The sequence below is a fragment of the Dendropsophus ebraccatus genome, chromosome 15 (assembly GCF_027789765.1).
Source record: "Dendropsophus ebraccatus isolate aDenEbr1 chromosome 15, aDenEbr1.pat, whole genome shotgun sequence".
Lineage (NCBI taxonomy): Eukaryota > Metazoa > Chordata > Amphibia > Anura > Hylidae > Dendropsophus > Dendropsophus ebraccatus.
Genome location: NC_091468.1, coordinates 13384836 through 13403485, shown reverse-complemented (window position 1 = coordinate 13403485; position 18650 = coordinate 13384836). Strand labels below are relative to the sequence as shown.

Sequence of the window (18650 nt, the reverse complement as noted above, 5' to 3'; positions counted from 1 at the left end):
TATAATAGCCTTTATTTATCTTAAAGGGGTACTCCAGTGGAAATAGTTTTTTCCTTTTGAAATCAGCGCTACAGATTTGTAATTTACTTCTATTTAAATTTTTTCTTTCAGTACTTATCAGCTGCAGCATGTCCTGCAGGAAGTGGTGTATTGTCCCCAGTCTTACACAGTGCTCTCTGCTGCCACCTCTGTCCATGTCAGGAACTGGCCAGAGCAGGAGCAAATGTCGTGGCCCAAGGTGCTGGACCTGGTGTTTTTGGGTGACTTGTCACGATGGCCTGGAGTGGTAACACCCACCCCCAGAAACACGGGCACCGGACCTTTGGTAGGCCTAATGTGAGGTGCAGGTGTAGGTGTAGCGGTACAGATGACAGACCTAACCAGATGTTAACTTTACTTGAATTAACTTCAGTGCAATTTAAAAATACAAGACAATAGCTCTCAGACAGACTTTGGTAGGAGGAGAAGAAGAAAGTTGTTTGTCAGGGTAGGGTAGGGGTCCGATAGGAGCCCTTGTCTAATTAGTACAGTACTCTCCTGGGATGTGTGTGAAGTGTATCCTGAAGAAATCCTTGTACTTACGTTTAGATAAATCTTATCCCATCTATCTCTCTCATATCTATCTATCTCTCTCATATTATCTGTCATTATTATCTGTCTATCTATCTCTCATATCTATCTATCTATCTCTCTCTCTCATATCTATCTATTATTTATCTCCTATCTATCTCTCATATCTATCTATCTATTATCTATCTATCTCTCATATCTATCTATCTATCTGTCTGTCTATCTCATATCTATTATCTATCTATCTATCTCTCTCTCATATCTATCTATCTATCTATCTATCTATCTATCTATCTATCTATCTATCTATCTATCTATCTATCTATCATCTGTTTATCTAATAAAAGACACCAGAGATACTAAACTATCCTGTAAGACACCACAATACATATGCATGCTCCCCTGCATACAGATAGCACTGCTCCTTACAGTATTGAATAGCACCTGTAGCCTATGACATTACACGTATATATAATTCATATAGACATGTAATAGCAGATGCTGCGGTTTTGTTCATCCCCTTGTACTTACGCTGTACTGTGTGCTCCGTCCTCTCCTGGCCTGGGTACTGTAGCCGCCGCCTCACTCCCTGCATCATATCCCTGGACATTCCACTCAATAACCTGACACTGACCACTCCTTGACATTATGCCCCACGGACAGGCCGCAAACCCCTCCCCCCCTCCCAGGCCTTGGTACAGAGGGTGAAACCTCTATAGTTGTGGATCGACTAAGTTTGCAGCTTTGATATCTGCCACAACAATGGTGCCACCCCTGACCATGTTTCAAGGTGGGCAGCACATTGGCTTCAAAGGGCAACAAGCTATAGGGGTCTTTAGAGAGAGAGGGTAAAGGCCCTATTACACAGAGAGATTATCGCTTTAAAATTCAATATAACGATCGAAAATGAGCGATTACCTGTCCGTGTAATAACACCCAACGATCAAACAACGAATGAAAAATCTTTCATTTTTGTTTTTTAACATGTTGAAATATTATTGTTGGTAGTTCACCGATTGTTCACCTGTTAGTGTAATAAGTCGTTTACTGATAAAACATATGTGAGGAACCATTAGCGACCTTTAAACGAAGTAATCTGCGAAGGTAATAACCTTAGAATCACACGCTACAAAATCGCTAGTTTTCACTAGCGATCGAACATTATAGCAAATCTTTAAACGATAATCGCTACGTGTAATACGGGCTTAAAGTGACACTGTCACCCCCGCTTTGCATTCTGACTTCTCTACACAGGTGTAATGGGTAGATTTTGCAGTTTTCATACCTTACGGCATAGGGAGCGCGTGTTAGAGACGCTCCCTGTACCGGAAGTACCGGCCCAGATGCACACTGAGCTTCCTGATGTGTGCGCCGCCCGGGAACCCCAGGACACCCCCAAGGAGCGGAGCAGCAAAGGAGGAGAAGAGAGCAGCAATGGGGGAACAATTTGTTAGGTAAGTTTTTTTTTCTGCACGGGGGACCATCTATAAGGGGGATATTAGGGGGCATGTATATGGGGGATATTAGGGGGGCATCTATAAGAGTGGTATTAGGGGAGAATCTATAAGGGGGATAACAGGGGGGGGCATAAGGGGGGGGCCAACACAAGGGGCATCTATATGGGGGACAACACAGGAAGGGGGGGCATCTATACATGGGACAACATAAGGGGGCATTTATAAGGGGAACAATACAGGAGCCATCTATAAGGGGAACAACACAGGGGCCATCTGTAAGGGGACAACACATGGGCCATTTATAAGGGGGACATCTATAAGGGAGAATACACCGGGGGCCATCTATAAGGGGGACAATACAGGAGCCATCTATAGGAGGGAAAACACAGAGGGGGCATCTATAGGAGGGAATACACAGAGGGGGCATCTATAGGAGGGAATACACAGAGGGGGCATCTATAAGGAGGCAGAGGGGGCATATACTATAAGGGGGTCACATAGAGTCAGCCTACCCACCAAATTAGGGTGTAAAGAGGCCAATACAGATGTGCAGTTAGTATAGAGATGAGGATGGTGTCGGAGTGAGGAGCCTAATATGTCTGTCTGGCAGATTCTGTGGATTCGTGGCTCGGAGAAGTTCTCATAATGGCCCAGGGCAGATGGAGGAGAAGAAGAAAAGGGAAGAACTCTGATCAGAGAAGACGTCTCCTGTGAGTCACTGGATATAACTGCACTGTAATGTATATGGTGTATAGAACCTGTGGTACCAATGTTCCTGTGTCAAGTTTTTGATTTGCCCAACTTTGCCTGACCATTGCCCAGCTCTCTTGCCATTCCCCTCAGCTGTGGCTGAAGCTTAGAGGGAACATTAGTCTTGACAGCCAAAGTTTTGCAACAGCTGGAAAGCCGCAGGTTAGAAACTACAGTGCTGTGAACAGCTGAAGGCTGTCAGGGCATGCTGGGAGTTGTAGTTTGGCAGCAGGGTTAGATCCCTGCCCTATAGGTACTTTGCAGACACAGTGGGGTAGATTTATTAAACATGGTGTAAAGTGAAACTGTCTCAGTTGCCCCTAGCAACCAATCAGATTACACTTTTCTGTCCTCACAGACTCTTTGGAAAATGAAAGGTGGAATCTGATTGGTTGCTAGGGGCAACTGAGCCAGTTTCACTTTACACCATGTTGGATAAATCTCCCCCATAGTCTGGATCAGTGTCTCACAGGTTCCTATGGATACAATATCGCCCAAACACATGATCCTTTCCCAAATGAACGCACTTTCCCACAGATTCAATGTCACCTCCACTTTTTTCTTCCCACTGAGTAGATTGAGTGACAGCTGCGGCCCCTGCTGACTCTCCCTGACACACGTGTTTGTCCTGTCAACTTTTTAACAAACATTCATTGATCTTTCTCCGCATAGCCGATCGGCGAATCTCATTGGTCAATCAGCTGAAAGGAGGCCGCAGCGAGGACTCTGATTGGCTCTCGCGCCCGCCCATCACGCTTCACCCTGGTCTCCACGACAACCGTCTCTCACACTCATAGATTTCTCCTTTAGTTTGTTACAGTACGACGTCAATCTACAAGCGCCGCCCCCGGCCATTCACCGCGCTTTGCTGCCCCCACCAGGCGAGGAAGAGGAACATCCCGGTACACGTCACGCCTCTTCCCGCGCTCTGATTGGCCGCCCGAGCTGTCAGTCATTTCCCAGCACACTCGGTGCGGGCAGCAGTTACCGACTTACCGCCACAGGTTTCCCCGGCTTGTGCCGGAGCCGTATGGAGTCTGCGCCGTGAGGAGAAAAACAAAAACTTCTCATCCCGGAGAGGATGGCGGGGAAAAGTCCCACCGAGAGGAGCTAAAGGAGTCACATGCCGAGGGTTACCCGCGGGCGACGCACACCCGGATTACTCAGAGTTGGGCGCTTTCCGAAATGTCGGCGATCTCCGCCGCCGAGAAAGTGGACGGTTTCACGCGGAAGTCCGTGAGAAAGGCGCAGAGGCAGAAACGGTCGCAGGGCTCGTCCCAGTTCCGAGGACAGGGGGCGCTGGTGGAGCTCTCCCCCCTTCCCCCGCTCAAAGGTAACCCCGTGTATAGCGCGCATTCCTGTCAGACGTGCGCGGCACCTGTGGAGCACGAGTCAGCAGTGCGCCCCCTGCCGGCTCAGGTGTGCAGGGGCAGGAGCGCGCCCCCTCTAGCGTCTACCAGGGGGCCCTGAGCGGCGGCGAGAACAGCGCACCCTAATGGCGAGCTGCGGAAGTGCAGGCAGTGTGTATGTACCGCATGTATGTGAAGCCCCTGGCGGTGTGTGTGAGTACTGCAGTCTATCTAAAACACCTGGGGGTCACATTGGGGCCATGCACTTTTTTTTTTTTACACAATCTGTTTTTTCTATGGAAATGTTGTGATATTGTGCAGATTTATAAGATGGCCGTCACCCCAGTGTATTATATGCGTGGTTTTACTTTTGTAAACATTAGAGTCATGGTTATGTGCTGGTGGCCGAGCCACGGTAACTGCTAGTGGTCATGCTCTGGTTGCAAGTACAGGGGCAGCCATGGTGATATGTGCTGGAAATAAGAAACTGCAATGTCTGAACTTGGCTTTAGGCTGCTTTTACATAGTGTAATATGATGCATTTTTTTAGGATCCCTATTGCCCTTGCAAGTTTTGGCCTGATGGCTTTCTCCATAGTTAGCTGTGATGCACAGAGCTGCTATGTCCCCTTAAAGTGACTGTACCACCAGGCCCAGGCTGAAGCACTGGAGGCGGTCCGACCCACCCTTAGTGGGAGGAAACCCCAGCCCCTCTATGATAGGGTTCCATTGATTCTAATGGAGTCACGTCATGGAGGGGCTGGGGGTTTCCTCCCACTAAGGGTGGGTCGGCTGCCTCCAGTGCTTCAGCCTGGGCCTGGTGGTACAGTCACTTTAAAGGGCTATTCCACTCAAGAGCTAAAAAATAAAATAGTCCTAAACCTAGCCGGTCCTACTCACCAAGTCCCCCTGAGTATTTTGTGCCATCTCCCATCTTTCTAGCAGCCGCCGTTCCTGAGTTATACGTTTTTCTAAAAGCCGATCTATATCCAAGATGGTGCCATCCGGGAAACTACATTTCCCATCATGCAGTGCTTCTCCCTGCTTGGTCCATTCATACCCTCCCCTTAGCTTTCTTCGTCTAGTCAGTGGGCAGGGTTATAATCACATTAAAGGGGTTATCCAGCGCTACAAAAACATGGCCACTTTCCCCCTACTCTTGTCTCCAGTTTGGGTGGGGTTTTGAAACTCAGTTCCATTGAGCCGGAATAGTGAACCTTTTGCCCTCCTGCTGTTGCAATACTACAATTCCCATCTCGCCTGGGCAGCCTTCGGCTGTCCAGGCATGATGGGAGTTGTAGTTTTGCAACAGCTGGAGGACAGGAGGTTCCTCGTCCTTGGTGTATATAGTATGGAGAGAGAGAAGAGCTTATAGGCAGAGGCTGCATTTAGGGGCTATGGTAACTGGGAAGGAGAGAGGAGAGGCAGCAGCAATGGGTGTATATACAGGAGGGCCAGGAGTCGGACCCCCAATAATAATAGGATATGTGGGGTGCAATATTGGGGATATCGGTGCTGTGTAGTTTCATCCTCCCCCTTGGCTAGGAGAAGTCTGTATGTAGTTGTGAGCGTGCGCCCTTCTGCTCAATGCAGAATCTGTAGTGCTGGTGATTGGTGGGGGGCCCAGTAGTCGGGCCCCATGTATTTATCATTTATATCTAGTGGATAGGTGAGAAATTCCTTAGACTAGAATGCCCCTTTAAGTGCGTGCTACATTCCTTCTCTCCCCATAGAAGTCAGTGGAAATGTCATGAACATAATGTGCCATTTCCCTTTACTTTATCCAGAGGCGGTGTCCTGATGAAATGTCATATTACACAGCGTGCGGCATTACATAGTTATGTCACCCAGTGTGAGAGACGCTCGCCGGATAAGGGTAGCTGCACGTCGTGCCCAGTGTAGGATATAATGCAAGTGCAGGAGCTTTTACAAAACTCTGTTCACATGGTGCAAAAAAAAAAAAATTAAAAAAAAAAAAATTATTGCAAACTTTTGTCATGAATGTGTTATGGCTGTATTGTAAAATCCAACATAACAGGCAGGAAGAAGCACTCAATTAAGCACTTCTCTATAGAAGGTCTTAGGAGCCTATGGCACTTTAAGGCGACTCTGCACCCACAATCTGCCCCCTCTACTACTTGTACCGTCAGATAGCTGCTTTTAAACCAAGATCTGTCCTGGGGTCCGTTCAGCTGGTGATGCAGTTATTGTCCTAAAAAAACAACTTTTAAACTTGCAGCCCTGTGTCAAATTGGCGTGGCCTAGAGTACCCATGCCCTAGGCCTGCACCGCCTCTCCGTCCCTCCTCCCCGCTCTCTTCACCATTAGGAATGCCCCCGACAGCATTTCTCCTATTCATCACTTGTCTAAACACTGCACATGTGCTGGATCGTTAGGACCCCTGTGCAGTGTTCAGACGAGTGATGAATAGGAGAAATCCAACTTGGGGCATTCCTAATGATGACGGACGGAGAGGCATCGCAGGCCTAGAGCACAGACACTCAAGGCCATGCCGATTTGACACAGGGCTGCAAGTTTAAAAGATGTTTTTTAGGACAATAACTGCATCACCAGCTGAACGGACCCCAGGACAGATCTTGGATTAAAAGCAGCTATCTGATGGTACAAGTGGTTGGGGGATGGGGGGGGGGGCAGATTGTGGGTACAGAGTTGCCTTAAAGCTGACGTTGTGTCAGTCTTCAGTCATTTTAGCTGATCCTGAATCTAATGAATCTGCTTTAGGTCCGTATAGTCGTGTGCAAGTCATTCTGATTCTCTGGAGAAGTTTGGAAGGAGACGCTGAGGTCCCCTAGGGCTCTCTGACTTCAGACATCTGCAGGGGGCTGGGAAGCTGAACAACCTTTACAAGAATAAAGGAATTGATGGCCACCGAATTGTGATGTGAGTTATGAAGACGCCCATGGCCCGTATAAAGGAGGGGAATAAAGTAGTCTAGCTCTATTCTTGGATCCATCAGGATTTGTTGGGATCCACACTATTGCTGTCAGAGCCTTAAAGTGACTTTACCACCAGGCCCAGGCTGAAGCACTGGAGGTGGGACGGCCCACCCTTAGTGGGAAGAAACACCAGCCCCTCCATGACGTGAATCCATTAGAATCAATGGAACCCTATCATAGAGGGGCTAGGGTTTCCTCCCACTAAGGCCACATTCACATACCCGTAGTGCAGTCCGTGGCGGTGGACCGCACTACCATATGCCTATCCATAGTGCTCCATGCTTCACGGAGCACTACATTCACACATCATTACACAAGCGATCTGTGCCGAAAAAAAACAGTCCGCATTACAACATGTCCGTTTTTTTTGCGGCACGGATCACGGCCCTGTATACACGTACGGACGTGTGAACGGGGCCATAGGATAACATTGGTTTCATGTTCTGTCAGCAATTGCGTGCCTGCGATTGCGGACAGGACAACGGACGTGTGAATTAGCCCTAAGGGTGGGTCAGCCTGCCTCCAGTGCTTCAGCCTGGGCCTGGTGGAACGGTCACTTTAAAGGGGTTCTCCAGCGTTACAAAAACATGGCCACTTTCTTCCAGAGAAAGCACTACTCTTGTCTCCAGGTCAGGTGTGGTTTGCAGTTAAACTCCATTCACCTCAATGGAACTGATTTACAAAACCTGCACCTAAACTTAAAGGAGACCTGTCACCCCCCAGTGAGCCGTGCGCGCACTGCAGAGATGAGTCCGGCTCCATTTATTCTCTGGACGCCGGACCTATCTCCACAGCGCGTGCGCCGGCTTCTGACCAGGATATCTCCGTCCCGGGAGCGGGATGAGGTCAGTATAAGGGGATCTAGCTAGGGGGTCAGGAGCCTGTCACCCCGGCACAGGGGGTGGCAGGTCCTCTTTAAAGGGGTTATCCAGCGCTACAAAAACATGGCCACTTTCCCCCCTCTCTTGTCTCCAGGTCAGGTGTGGTTTTCATTTAAGCTCCATTTACTTCAATGGAACTGAGTTTGAAACCCCACCCAATCTGGAGATGAGAGGTGGAAAAGTGGCCATGTTTTTGTAGCGCTGGATAACCCCTTTCTGGGTCGATTATTGCTCTGTGTAATAAGGACAATAATTATCTGAAGAAACAATCCTCAGATGATCATCGTCTTTCAACTTGGTGAAAAATCATTGGCCGCTACGTGTAATAGTGATGCGCGGCCGAAGGCTGATGACTTTGTGTGGGGAAAAAAATTCCTTTAAGACCTGAGCCTGTCCATTAAGCTTAGGGTCAGAGCCTGGAGGTAGGTGACAAGGACAGCAGGTGTCCTGGAGGTCAGCCATGACTGTGATGTTTACCATCCAATCTGTTATCTTGATGACTATTAAACTGCAAAGAGTTAATAAGTGTGTACAAATTACTGCTGTGTACAGGCCGGAGGCGATTGTTTGCCTGTACGCTAATAGTCAGGTGTCATGTGACCTGTGTCGCTCTCTCCTTTTATTTATTTGGTTTCATCATTGATGATAACTCAGAACAGGATGTCTTGTAACGAAGAGGTGAACTATCTGTGCACGGACGCCATTGCTTGGAGATGTCGGATTGTACGACGAGATACCAATACCCTTCACGTGTATAGCTGTATACACCCCCCCCCCCCCATTAAACAGATTGCTTGGGGGTGCAACTGTGGCCTCTGGGATATAGACAGGAGACTTTGGATATACTGTTGCTCCAGATTTAGCAAGGTGTGTAAAATAGAGACTGGTGTAGAGCGACCAATCACAGCTGAGGGTCCAGCTCTTGTACAATGAACGCTGAGCTGTGATTGGTCGCTTACACCAGTTTGTGTTACACCTTGTTGGTCACAGTTGTCGTATTGCTGCAGACCTGACCTGATTCTTTCTCAGGAAAAATTGCAGCTTGTGCTCTATTTAGAGCCTTCAGGTGTTAGTTAACCCTTGGTGCAGCTGCGGCATGTTACAGTGAGTTATAGGCATATGCCAGAGTCATGTCTACAGAGGTACAGAGTATGGTGCCTTTGTAGTGAACTATTAAAGGGGTAGTCCTGAGAATTTTTTATTTTTTTTAAAGCGAATGCACCATCAGTATTTTCGCTTTAAGTTTTGCACATGTATAGAACAGCGCAGGGAAGCCGGTGCCGCAGTCCTTTTTATGGACGGCGCGGTTCCCACATACAGTGCACCAGCCAGGGGTGAAGCACTGGAGGCTGACCGGCCCGGCCCCCAGTGGGAGGTAACCCCCACCCATCTATGACGGGGCTCCATTAGATTCAATGGTCTCCTGTCCAGAGCAGGAGAGGTTTTCTATGGTGATTTGCTGTTGCTCTGGACAGTTCCTGACATGGACAGAGGGGGCAGCAGAGAGCACTGTGTCAGACTAGGAAGAATACACCACTTCCTGCAGGACATACACCAGCTGATAAGTACTGAAAGACTGGAGATTTTTAAATGTATATAACTTTCTGACATTAGTTGATCAGAATGTTTACCCCCTTTCAGAAGAATTACTGCCATATAGCTCTGTCTGATACATCCTTACCCTCTGCAGGCTGCAACCCCCAACTACTACCCTGTTTCTCTGTAGGTAGGGAATCTTTTTGTGCGAGGCAGTCATCTCTTACAGCGTCCTTATTGTATTTAGAAAACAAAACAAAGCATAAAAATAAAAGCAAAAAACTTTTGTCATTTGAAAAGTTTTAATTGATTGATGAGGTCAGGGAAGTCAGATCTCCACTGATCTCTAAAGCAATCCTTGAAGAAGCACACAGCTAAGCTTTTCTCTCCCTGGGTTAGGCGCCATTCACACGTCCATAGAACTCTGCTTGTACACAGACTGTGTTCTGCGGACTGAAGCCGCAGTCGCTGATTGGCTGGGTGCAACCTACGGGTGTTGGGAGCCTCAGATGAAGCCGCAGCGCGGACCAGGTAATCTATGCTCTGGGCAGCGGCTGGTTAAGGGGGCCGGCATTTACATACTTCCGTCAGAATGAAAACTCCGCTGTGAGTATGTAACCCCATTCAAACTAAAAGTAGTGGATTTAGCTGCGATTCGCTATGTGTGAAGCTACCCTAAAGGTTTGCGCTAATGTACGGACACAGCTGCATGGACGTGATTGACCCCTTACTGTCCAAAGTTTTTATTTATTTTTTTTTTTTATTAAATGACAAACTTTCTTTCACCCGCTGTCTTGACTTGACACCTGATCTGCGAATGTAACTTTTATAAGGGATTTATATATTCAGGGGGTTAAATATTTGTGACACTCATGTAGTCACTAAAAGTTTTTTTGTTGTGAAATCACTTGTTGCATTGGTTGTGTTGAGCAATTTACATTGGTGTTTCTTGTGTTTTTTTTTTTTTTCCCCCTTTCAAAAATATGCAAAAAACTAATTTACGATGGTGGTTGATTGATTTTCTTCCTGTAGTGTCTTATAGAGCCTTCAGAGATATACGAGGCCTTGTAGACTTCTCTGCACTGGAGAAACCAGAGTTAGAATCTGTTTTCTGTGACTATCTTGTTGTCTGCCCTGCGTAGTCTGTGCTATCTCTGGCATGCATTTATGTGTTCTTACATGCAGCTCTGGTTAGAGGAGACGTCAGGGTTACGTGTCGGTCCTGCCGCTCACACTGTGATAAGCAGGTTGCATTTTCCTCCTCAGGGCTGGACAACTCCCAGGAGCCATTATACCAGGATAGCGCCGGTGCCTGGCTGTGTGGGTTGCTTTCTATAAAAGTTCTTATTGCAGGGCAGACTGGTTCTTGGAGTAGTATAAATGGTTGTTAAAGTCTACGACCGGATTGTATAACCTGAGATTTCCCAGGTATTGCAAAACTACAGCTACCTGTTGCTGCCCCATGTTCATACCTGTCCGTGATCTTACAGAAGTGTTGACTCCTCTAATAGAAGGGCACTTGCATTACTACCCACTGAAGTTGTAAAAGTTTTAATAAACTTTGTGCTGGGCCCGGGTGATTCTTCTCCTATATCCCCCGCCCCTCCCTGCCCTTGTGTTGTGCTGGTATCCTGGATATAGCTGGGAGTAGCCTGACCCGTCATGACATCCATTATCTGGAGATGCCTTTACCATTGTGCGCGTAATCCCCCAGAATGCTAGGATAGATACCAAGCCCTGTATATGATTAGGATGTTAGGCGACCTGATCTGTGTCTGAGTGTCCATAGCATACATAGCGTTAAAGGGTCATCTGCTCAGCTTCTCTTCATAATATGAATGTCCTTGGGGGGAAAGAAGTAGCGAGCATTTTTATGATCATCTAACGTTCACTGGACGTACCCCCATTGTGTTGCTTTTTTGTAAAATCAATGTGTGTATGTAATATATTCATGAGAAAAGCATAACAGATTGTGTGAATCATCTATCCTTAGGGCCCTATTACACTGAGCCATAATCTGCCCTATCAGGCCGACAGGACGGAATTATCGCTCTGTGTAATAAAGACAGACATCAGCTAAAGAAATGTTCATTGGCTGATTGTTGTCTTTCAATATGACAGCTGATGAATGTGTTAAAAAAATAAATAAAAATGTATACTTACCTGTCCACGCTCCCTGGTGTTCTTCTGGCTTCTGTCTGCTTTCCATAGTCGCTGCTGGCACTTCTGAGCTGGTTTCTGAAGTGACAATCACTGGCCAAGACAGGCCTGCACTGCGGCCTATGACTTTAGAGACCGACTCAGAAGGGCCAGCAGCGGCTTTGGGGAGCGGGCAGAAGCCAGAAGAACACCAGGGAGCGTGGACAGGTAAGTAATAAAGTTTGTCATGTTGAAAGAGGAAGAAATCTTAATAAAAGTTATTGTATTTATATTTTCCCTTATATAGGACGATATTGATCTAGGAGGAGTCCTACACGTTGCTGTGAGTCAGTAGTACATTTTTTGTCGAAGTGACCGGTATTGATTTTAAACACCCCCCCCCCCCCCTTTCCCATGTATATTAATCCTGTGACAACTTTAAACATTTCTCTGAGATTTCCCTGCTGTTTGGCTGAGTTTGGCCTGTGAGTGATCCAGCGGGCTACAGTATGCTGCGCTTGCCAAGAACATGGAGAAAGCTGGCTCGATGTCAGCCCAGATAGAGACTCGTTTTGCTGTGAGCTTTTTCCAAAATTGCATCGGAAATAAAACCATCATGTCTGCACGGGATATTGCCGCCAGCACCGCTGCCGAACAATAAGCAGCTCATTCTGCTGAAAGCTTCCCTACTCATTCACATTAGCTCATGCACAATAAAGGGCTTTTTTTAAATCATTTTTTATATGTATTTTTTTTTTTATTTCCATGGCCCCTGTTTATTTTTTTGACTTTTATGTGAATTTGTCTGATACTATAAAATTACTTTTACTACTTTTTGTAAACTTTTGCAGAAAAGTTACAGGCCACACCGCGTCCATTATGCTTAAAGGTTTAGTTTTTATCCATCTTAGCATTGTAAATGGGCTCCGCGTGTACCCGTCTTGTTTTTAAGCAGGGTTTCCAAGAGCTTTTAGAAGCGTGTGACAAATTTGTCAAGTGAATGGGATGTTTTAAAGCAGAAATGGAGACCTTGTGGCCCTCCAGCTGTTGCAAAGTACATTTTCCACCATTCTGGGACTGCTAAAGCTTTGGCTTTAGAATCATGATTGGTATTGTAGTTTTGCAACAACTGAAGGACTGAAGGTTTCCCCATCCCTGCTCTAAAGGAACACTGGAAAAACTACCTTTACTCCTGGTGCAGGGAACATGCCCTCTCTAATGTTCCATTAACCCATTTTGTCATGCTTTGTCCCCTCTGGCCTGGCACTAGGCATAACGTGTCGTGTTTTAGTTTTTTTTCCAGAGTCTTCTCCTAAAAGGGTACTATGGGCTAGGGGTATTTTTACTGTATGGCTGGGGATGGGGTGGATATAGACGCCGTCCACTTACCTCCCCGGTTCCAGCGTCGGGTTCCGGATCGTGCCGCCTTCAAGGCAGCTCAGCCATTCAGCGGCCGAGGCAGTACCAGCTACGACCGATGAATGGCTGAGCAGCCTTGAGACGTGACGTCTCAAGCCACAGCTTAGACCAGAAAGCGGCAATGGGAAGGGAGAATGGGGCAGCGCGATCCGGGACCCGGCGCTGGAACCGGGAAGGTAAGTGAACGGCAGCGTGTGTATCCACCCCCTCCGCGGCCATACAGTAAAAATACCCCTAGCCCGGAGTACCCCTTTTAAGTCCTGACTGATTCATAGACTTTCAAGTCATAATGTGCCAGAATAAATGAGCAGAAAGGGGGGGGGGGGGGGGAACTTATTGTTGACCAAAATGACTGCATAAAATTTGCATGATAATCCGCAGATTCTTGGAAATGTATAATTCCGCTCCAGAAGTCCTGACAATCGTGGCTATTAGCAGGGACTTGTAATGTGAATGTGGGGTGAATTTGTTTTCTTCTATCTTTTACACTCCCTAGACAGCACTGCGAGGAGATCGAGGTGGCTCAGTCCATTTCCCCACATGCCACCAGGTTCCCGCAGCTGGTGCCGGTTTCTTCTCACGCAGTTGGTCAGTTCTATGCACTGGAGGCTGGCCCATCACCCCCAGTGTAACAATATCCCCTGCCCTCTGTGACGCTCCCACCTCAGGCTAGGTTCACACTGCGTTTTCAGCATCCGTTTAACGCATCTGTTTTTTGCAAAAAACGCATGAAAAACGGATTGCAAAAAACGGATTCATTTGTGTGCATCCGTTTTTCCATTGACTTCCATTATATATATATAAAAAAAAAAAAAAACGGATCCGTTTTTTTTGACGGACCAAAACGGACAAAAAAAGTTGCTGACCTTATTTTTCTGGACGTTAAAAAAAACTGATCCGTTAAACGGATGCTGAAAACGCAGTGTGAACCTAGCCTAACCAGAATCTTGCTCCACACTGATGAGGGGCAACACCCTGAAACAGCTGTATGTGGATGAATACCTTGCCTTGGTTTTTCCCTTGTCATTACATTGAATTATAGGACCACTTAAAGGGAACCAATCACACTAAATTGGTGCTAAAGCTAAGGAAACGTGCTGGTAGATCAGCCAGCACGCTTCCTAAACATCCCCCTGTACCCTCTGTCCCCTGTACATACAGCCTGCAAATTTAGTTTACCAGTCTCCCGCGCTCTATGCAAATTACCATCTAAGTAGTCACGGTGGGCGGGTGGCTGGTCATGTAGTCACAGTGGGCGGGGGCTTCTTCTAGTAGTCACTGTCCTGTGCCTCTTCCGGCACTGTTTTCACGCCCCTCTGGGTGTGTGTGCAAAGCGCCGCATGGTGAAGTCATTAGGGGGGGCCGGCATTGCGCTTCGGCCACGCCGACGTCTTTACTAATGCGCAGTGCAGCTGGAAAAGACGCTGCTGTACTGCGCCTGCACGGCGTAGTACAACAGCGGCTTCACCCACTTTACTGCGCATGCGTCACCTGATCCCGGCTTCGGCGGTTCCCGATGTCTTCAGCAAGCCGGAGCGGGGACCAGGTGAAGTATATGCTCCAGCCAGCCGCCCGCAGCCCCTACCGTTCAAAGGTTTGGGGTCACCCAAACAATTTTGTGTTTTCCATGAAAAGTCACACTTCTTCACCACCATACGTTGTGAAATAAATAGAAAATAGAGTCAAGACATTGACAAGGTTAGAAATAATGATTTGTATGTGAAATAACATTGTTCTTACATCACACTTTGCTTTCGTCATAGAATCCTCCTTTTGCAGCAGTTCCAGCATTGCACACCTTTGGCATTCTAGTTGTTAATCTGTTGAGGTAAGCTGGAGAAATTGCACCCCACGCTTCTAGAAGCAGCTCCCACAAGTTGGATTGGTTGGATGGGCACTTCTGGCGTACCATACGGTCCAGCTGCTCCCACAACAGCTCAATGGGGTTCAGATCTGGTGACTGCGCTGGCCACTCTATTACCTATGATAGAATACCAGCTGCTGCTTCTGCTGGAAATAGTTCTTGCACAATTTGGAGGTGTGTTTAGGGTCATTGTCCTGTTGTAGGAAGAAATTGGCTCCAATCAAGCGCTGTCCACTGGGTATGGCATGGCGGTGCAGAGTGATAGCCTTCCTTATTCAGAATCCCTTTTACCCTGTACAAATCTCCCACCTTACCAGCACCAACCACAGACCATCACATTACCTCCACCATGCTTAACAGATGGCGTCAGGCATTCTTCCAGCATCTTTTCATTTCTTCTGCGTCTCACAAACGTTCTTCTTTGTCATCCAAACACCTCAAACTTGGATTCATCCGTCCACAACACTTTTTTCCAGTCTTCCTCTGTCCAATGTCTGTGTTCTTTTGCCCATCTTAATCTTTTTCTTTTATTGGCCAGTCTCAGATATGGCTTTTTCTTTGCCACTCTGCCCTGAAGCCCAAAATCCTGCAGCCGCCTCTTCACTGTAGATGTTGACACTGGTGTTTTGTGGGTACTATTTAATGAAGATGCCAGTTGGGGACCTGTGAGGCGTCTGTTTCTCAAACTAGAGACTCTAATGTGCTTATCTTCTTGCTTAGTTGTGCAACGCGGCCTCCCACTTCTTTTTCTACTCTGGTTAGAGCCTGTTTGTGCTGACCTCTGAAGGGAGTAGTACAAACCGTTGTAGGAAATCTTAAATTTCTTAGCAATTTTTTCGCATGGAATAGCCTTCATTTCTAAGGACAAGAATAGACTGTCGAGTTTAAGATGAAAGTTCTCTTTTTCTGGCCATTTTGAGCGTTTAATTGACCCCACAAATGTGATGCTCCAGAAACACAATCTGCTCAAAGGAAGGTCAGTTTTGTAGCTTCTGTAACGAGCTAGACTGTTTTCAGATGTGTAAACATGATTGCACAAGGGTTTTCTAATCATCAATTAGCCTTCTGAGCCAATGAGCAAACACATTGTACCATTGGAACACTGGAGTGATAGTTGCTGGAAATGGGCCTCTATACACCTATATAGATATTGCACCAAAAACCAGACATTTGCAGCTAGAATAGTCATTTACCACATTAGCAATGTATAGAGTGTATTTGTTTAAAGTTAGGACTAGTTTAAAGTTATCTTCATTGAAAAGTACAGTGCTTTTCCTTCAAAAATAAGGACATTTCAATGTGACCCCAAACTCTTGTACGGTAGTGTGTGTGTGTGCGTGTGTATATATATGTGTGTGTGTGTGTGTATATATATATATATATATATATATATATATATATATATATATATATAATATGTGTGTGTGTGTTAATATATAATACATCTGCATATAATCTACACACTATATACGCTCTAAGCCAACGTCTAGAAGCGGAGCGATCTGCTCATTAATATCTTGTTATATATTTTGTTAGTGAAGATGATAAAGCGCCAACCAGCAGAACCGGTTCCTGGCCTCATCAGTTAAGGGACACAATCTCAGCTTTTTGCAGATAAAGACGTACGGCGATAACAATCACAAATCTACAGAGATCATGGCCGGCGATCAGATAAAGCGAATGAAGCTGACCGCACACGGCTGATCTCAGGACGATAACCGGAGTGCCGGGAGGCGGCTGTGTGTGTGGATTGTGAAAGTTAAATGTGGGGGAGTAAAGCAAAAAAGCTGTCTGAGCATGATAGGAGTTATAGTCTTGCAACAGCTGGAGAGCTACAAGGTTGGGGGACACGGTACAGGTAGGAAGTGTTATCTTCAGTTTTGCAGCCATAGGGAATATATATATATATATATATATATATATATATATATATATATATATATATATATATATATATATATATATATATATATATTATATAATATATTCATAATAATAATAATAATTTATTATTTAAAAGAAATAAATATATATATATGCTATTCTAATGGTATAAAACATAGAAGATCTTTGCTCTCACTTTGTGTAGGGGCCTCCAGACGCTTATAGCTTACCCTGAGCTCATTCTCATGCCAGACATGTGATCCTGTGGTCATAATTTTTGCCTACGGCTGTGTTCACAATAGTCAGATTTGCTGTCGGCCAACCTGGGGTTCTCAAAGAATCTGAGGCCGGAATCCCAGCCCGAGTCTCCTGATTTCCTCTATCCATGTGCTAGCAGATCTGCACGTGGATCAGCACTTGTGTAATTTTAGGTAAATTGCTGTTGCTAGTCTGTGGTTTTCCCTGCGCATGATACATAATAGCAGTAATAAACATGGAAGAAGATTGTAAAACCCAGAGCATGTTTATTTTTCTGTGCATTCCCCCACCACGTATGATGGAATGGAGCGCACACCATTTACTTGCCGAGGATCAGCAGACTCTTTCAGGATCCTGAATGTGTAAACGGGGCCCTAGATAAGGGCTTATTGTGTTACGATGGGCCGCTCAGGGAGATCATATCTCCACGGCTAATGATTAAATGGCTTGTGTCAACAGAGAGCAGCGCTGGCAGTGCTGCCCAGTGTACAGGATACCAGACTGGCACAGACGTGGTGGCAGGCACTTCACACTGGGGCGGTTTTAAAGCGAATGTACCATTGCTTTAAAGGGGTACTCCGGGCTGGGGGGCCGCCTCCAGTGTGGTAATCTGTCCTCCCCTCTGTGACGCAGCTCCATTAGAATCAATAGAGCCACGTCACGGAGAGAGGGGGGTATGTCACATTTGGGGCTGTCCAGTCCCCAGTGCTTCATGCCAGGCCTTGGGAATTGACCGGCTCCGTGTGCAGGAACGGGGCCGTGGTTTAAAAAGAAAGGACCATGGCACCGGCATCCCCATGCCGTCTCTGATCCATTCATGTAAAAAAACTTAGAGACTTACACCATGTTACCCAGGAAGTGACATCACCATGTTACCCAGGAAGTGACATCACCATGTTTACCCAGGAAGTGACATCACCATGTTTACCCAGGAAGTGACATCACCATGTTACCCAGGAAGTGACATCACCATGTTACCCAGGAAGTGACATCACCATCTTATCCAGGAAAGTGACATCACCATGTGATCCAGGAAGTGAAGCCTTCATTCAGTAGGAAGTGCAGAGAAAAAAGCACTTCATAAGCTTTTCCCGTAATAAGTGTATTTTGGGGATTTGTATAACTTTTGGGGGGAAATAAAATACTTCAATAAAAATTTTCGCCAGACTTCTCCTTTAACCCCTTAACGACATCGGGCGTAAATTTACGCCCTGATGCCGGTAAGGGAGTTCAGAGCAGGGCCGCGCGGCGACCCCGCTCTGAACCGCGGCGGTCCCGGGTGCCACTTGTAGCCCAGGACCGTAGGTATTAGCGGGCATGGTCCGATCGCCATGCCCGCTAATACAGTAATCAGATGCAGCTGTCAAACATGACAGCTGCATCCGATTACCGGACGCAGCGTCATCCCTGGTGTCTAGTGGGGAGATCGCTCCTCCGGGATGTTATCCCGGAGGAGCGATCTCCGTTTCTGAAGCCGGCCGGGGACCGCTCCAAGATGGCGCCGTCCCCGGCTCGGCACTCGTTTGTTTCCGGCTGCAGCAGCCGAAAGCAAACGAATGCCGATCTCATGGATCTCTGCAGCATATC

General features: G+C 46.7%; 1 protein-coding gene across 1 annotated transcript in view; it reads left to right on the top strand.

Annotated features, from left to right (window-relative positions):
* Positions 1 to 3559: 3559 nt before the first annotated feature.
* Positions 3560 to 18650, top strand: part of PPP2R5A (protein phosphatase 2 regulatory subunit B'alpha) — an 87586-nt gene continuing 72495 nt past the window's right edge. Inside the window, exon 1 of the mRNA XM_069955412.1 lies at positions 3560 to 4110. Within this exon, the coding sequence (XP_069811513.1) occupies positions 3963 to 4110 (148 nt within the window). The 5' untranslated portion in view covers positions 3560 to 3962. The remainder of the gene's footprint in view (positions 4111 to 18650) is intronic.